Genomic DNA, 4672 nt, shown 5'->3' with positions numbered 1-4672 from the left:
CACGACGGAAAAAACTGACAAAATGACATGGATTGAAGACATGTCTTCACTGATGAATATCTAGTGCTCATTGTAAATATTGTTAACAACACGTGGTGACATGTAAAATGCTGTCACTGGGTGATTTTGCAAATAAACATTTATATATTGAGAGTCTTTTTCAGTTGACTTATTTCTTTACCCACAGCCTGCTGTCCATGTCTTTTTACCACACAGTGAAATTAACTGACTGTTCTCTTCATGTATAAGCCTTGGTAGAGAGAGCTTCCCACCCGGACATCATCTTCAAATTGCAGTATCCCTAACTTACGAAACACCAAATTATCTCCAAATAGATTGAAAACTATGACTACAAAATTCCATTTAGAAAGTGGTCATATGTAACAAATGTTATATTTGGGGTAAATTGGTATAAGTGTAAATGACACGGCTCACATGGCAATCTGTATTCATAGCTTTCCTGAAAGGAAACCGTGACAATTTACACTTGTCAGAGGGGTACACAAAGTACGTGATCTTGGCAACCAGTGGTCGGATTTTCATTTTTAGAAGCCATGGTGGCTGAGTGGGTTAGATCGCTGACTTTGTGTGCTGGCGACTAGGTGCCTCACTCAAGAAGTGTGGATTCGAATCCCGAATGAGACTCAATCCCAAAAAGGTACAGTTGCCTCTCATAGCTGTACCTGGATGCGTTAGTCGTGGGTTAGAATTCCAGGTTCGTAATGATGAACCTTGATTTGTCCTTGAGCTTAGCTCGTGGGATTTCACCAAGCTGCATAACTCAGGACTGACGGAAATATTGTTCCAAGCGACTTTATAAGTAACCAACTCACTACATAATAAAGTGGATTACTCAACTCACTCAATCATACAGCTGGTCAGACGGACATGTTGCACCGCAGTAGTATTATCCCGCTGCAGCCATAGTCGGCAACGGGAAATACGAAATCGAACCTCTCAGCACGGATTGTCTTCTCCGACGCCTAATCGCTTGTATCCAGCCAGCACTAAGTCATACAGCTCTTTGAGCCAGCTCAACACCTAAGGTCCAAACACTCATCCCAAACTCCACGGATACATGTGCTCACATCTGGTAATGCTACCTGCAGTCCTGGTTAAATCGGTTAACATAAGTATCTATCTGTCTATACAACCATGGCATTGTGTGTTCATATACAACCATAGTTATACTTAATTTTATATTTTATATTTTATATTATATATATTTATATCTACGGTAAAATATATTACATTTATATTATTTACACTATAACCTTTCATTACTCCCTATTGTTACCGATTTGGGGTGTGGTAGTTTAAACTTTATTAAGTCAGTTATCTATTATTAAAATCCACCAACCCCGTCAACGAAGTAGATGGGCTGAAGTCGACGTTGAAACCATATTGATGATGAAGATTGTTTTGCAGATATCCACTGAACATTAAAAAGCTATTTTTATAAGAACAATTAAATAATAAGATTAAAACGTAAGTCATCGTAAACAGGACAATTCAATTAAACATGTACATCGTTTTCTGTCACATTGTTATTGCATAAAGGACATATACGTCAATGGACAGGAACATTCTCATATCGCCCGGTTTCAATGCGAATGGGCGCAACACAGCACCTAAGTAAAGCTATGCATTGTCGACACCTTGTTGTCAGTGACTATTTGATTGGATAACACCGCCCAAATAATAGTAAATAAATGCATTAGCAAGGAAGAGTTGATGTTTTGGAAAAGTATATTGGTGACGTGATTAGGGGAGCTTTGCTTTTGAATTTTGCTGATATTGTCCCCCCAATGGTGACATAATTGATGAATGCATTAATGTGTGCTGTTAATTATTGCAACTATAATGCAAATAGAATATGTATGTACAGATGATGAACATATCTACTTCCTTAAAGAAAATTCAAACTCACATAATATGCACGCACCTGTTCCACAACATATTGCCTGTAAACAAGAAAGTTGTCATCCAAACCTTTATTTTTTAATAACAAATCACAACATGTACATTTTTACTGATTAGTGTAACGACATTTTCACCTGATGTCGGGTGATTAACGCTGTGCTAATCAAACATCGCCACCTGTGTTATTATAATACACTTTGTGTGCCAACAATCAGATTCATATTCATTGTAATTGCATCCCTTTCTTCGTAATGGATCAGTCCCAACACCAACCTGGTGTACAAGTCACAGTGCTTGTTATGTGTAATGTGGTTAAAACTAAAGAATGAGATATGTTCTTACTTAACATTGAGTAGAGGTGCTTATAATAACATATATCTAAATGTGAATTCTTATTTCCGTTGTTCTTAAAAGAAGTAAACGAATACAATATGTTTACATTCAATAAGGATATTTGTTCATCACTGACGGTATCAGCTGTTTTCCATATTAACAAGTGAAGTCAAATGTGACATACGAATTTGAATTTAGTTTTTCTTAAAGGAGTTAATAATATAATGTGTTCTTTAATATTACATTTATAAACAATATTTATTGTCTTTACATTCATTAATAATATGCCATATTTATCAATGGCAGCATATATGCAGGTTTTACACGTATTGTTAGATCAGTTTATATGATTATCTTTAATCATTGCATAATTTTGACTTCAGTCACATTTGAGTCTCCTGTGAGGTGTCATCGTAGGTGGGACAATATCAACCATATTCATGTTCACCATGGTGCTAACACACTACTCCAATCACTGTAATACTGACCGACCAATCACACAATCACCAATTCCTTGCTGCCACTACAGAGATACAATGCTGCCTTACTTACTTACTTACTTACTTACTTTGGAGATTTAACGTGCGCTTTCCGACTGATGCGTGTTTCGCACACGGGCCCGGCCAGGCCATTTAATGTGTTTCCGGAAGGGGCGAAAGTGGTGTGTACAACCCAAGAGGGGCTTTAGGGGTTGCTTATATAGAATTTGGGAATTTTGACATTTGGAATAGATGCCGATGGGGTTGGGGAGGAGAACTAAGGGAGCTGGGTATGGTGGATGTTTGTTTGTTTATGTAATTTTGATTTGGTAGATTATAGTGTTTTTAGATGCGGTTTATTAGTTCCGTTTTGAGAAAGAATACGCCTAAGGCCTTGAAGGATGCTGACACACTACTCCAATCACTTCAATACTGACCGATCAATCACACAATCATCAATTCTTTGCTGCCACTACAGAGATACAATGCTGCCGCAACCTGCTATGATTTAAATGAGGTGAACTTTATCCAATCAAGCAATCAGTGACTACTCAGCGTCGATGCAACATGGTTGTATTACTGTAACAGTGTGGAAAACATCGCCATAATCTCCCTGCCAATCACACAGTTTCCGGCCCGACACTCCCGGCAATCATTGTGAGAGAAGACGGTGAGATAAGGTCCAAGTTGAAGGATTAGTCAGGATAATCCTTGTCAATTGTATATATGGGAGAACTATTACTCCATGCCTCAGTGTCACATTGGCGGGTATATAGAAGCATGATGTCTGAGTCATGACATTCATTATCTCCACTAAAGCCAACTACGAGTCCCAAAGTCACCTGATACCCGGTTTAATCAAACTTGAAACTAACTTAGAAACCATGGCAACCTCCACCTGTCACGATCAGATTTGTTCACCGTCTGCCACTAAATTGTCATCTGCTGCTGCTTCATGGAAGGACGACCCAGTGTCTGCCTCCTTCCAACTCTTCAGTCTCATTGAAATGCAGGATAGATTCCTCGAACAAGTCCAGGCCATAGGTATGTACATCTGGTCATCTAAGATAATTCTTTCTTGAAAAAAATTCTTTAATTATGTTAGTCATTACGTCATATTTGTACCGCATACAATTAACACAGCTTTTAGATTTATAGGGAAATGCTATTGTCAACATGATAACATCACTTACTGGCCTATGCGTATGTATCACTGTCTTCATTTATGATATCGTGTGAATTATTATTTTGACACACCAAGGTACTAATAAGCTTGTGTCTCATTCCAGATGCCTACATCCTGGAACTGGCCGAGAAGATCGTGAGAGATGCAGCCAATGGCGGCCATGTTGGCCATGGGTTACTTCTGCTCAACAGGAAGTGTGTAGCTGAAGGTGTCCGTCAGGTGTACCTACGACTGGCCACACAGAAGTGGAGACAAGTCAGGCAGTGTTACAGAGCCATCAGACAAATCTTCGACGACCAAGACCATCTTTCAGCAACTGATTTGGACCAGTCACATGACCACGAGGTCACCCAGATTGCTCGTGGACTTAGTATGGAGTGTTGTGCGTTCCAGCGATCATGCTAGCACGACGGAAAAAACTGACAAAATGACATGTATTGAAGATATGTCTTCACTGATGAATATCTAGTGCTCATTGTAAATATTGTTAACAACACGTGGTGACATGTCAAATGCTGTCACTGGGTGATTTTGCAAATAAACGTTTATATATTGAGAGACTTTTTCACTTGACTTATTTCTTTACCCACAGCCTGCTGTCCATGTCTTTTTACCACACAGTGAAATTACCTGACTGTTCTCTTTATGTATAAGCCTTGGTAGAGAGACCTTCCCACCCGGACATCATCTTCAAATTGCAGTATCCCTAACTTACGAAACACCAAATTATCTCCAAATAGATTGAAAACTA

At 38.8% G+C, this 4672-nt stretch overlaps 1 protein-coding gene across 1 annotated transcript; it reads left to right on the top strand.

Moving 5' to 3' along the window:
• Positions 1-3619: 3619 nt before the first annotated feature.
• Positions 3620-4326, top strand: LOC139468456 (uncharacterized). Its single transcript, XM_071250423.1, has 2 exons — positions 3620-3779; positions 4025-4326. The coding sequence occupies exons 1-2, from the start codon at positions 3620-3622 to the stop codon at positions 4324-4326; spliced, it is 462 nt and encodes a 153-aa protein (XP_071106524.1).
• Positions 4327-4672: the final 346 nt, after the last annotated feature.

Source organism: Haliotis cracherodii, unplaced genomic scaffold (genome assembly GCF_022045235.1).
Source record: "Haliotis cracherodii isolate W230 unplaced genomic scaffold, xgHalCrac1.p SCAF_2, whole genome shotgun sequence".
Classification (NCBI taxonomy): domain Eukaryota; kingdom Metazoa; phylum Mollusca; class Gastropoda; order Lepetellida; family Haliotidae; genus Haliotis; species Haliotis cracherodii.
Note: the sequence above shows the minus strand (reverse complement) of the source record. Positions and strands in the feature narration are given on the sequence as shown.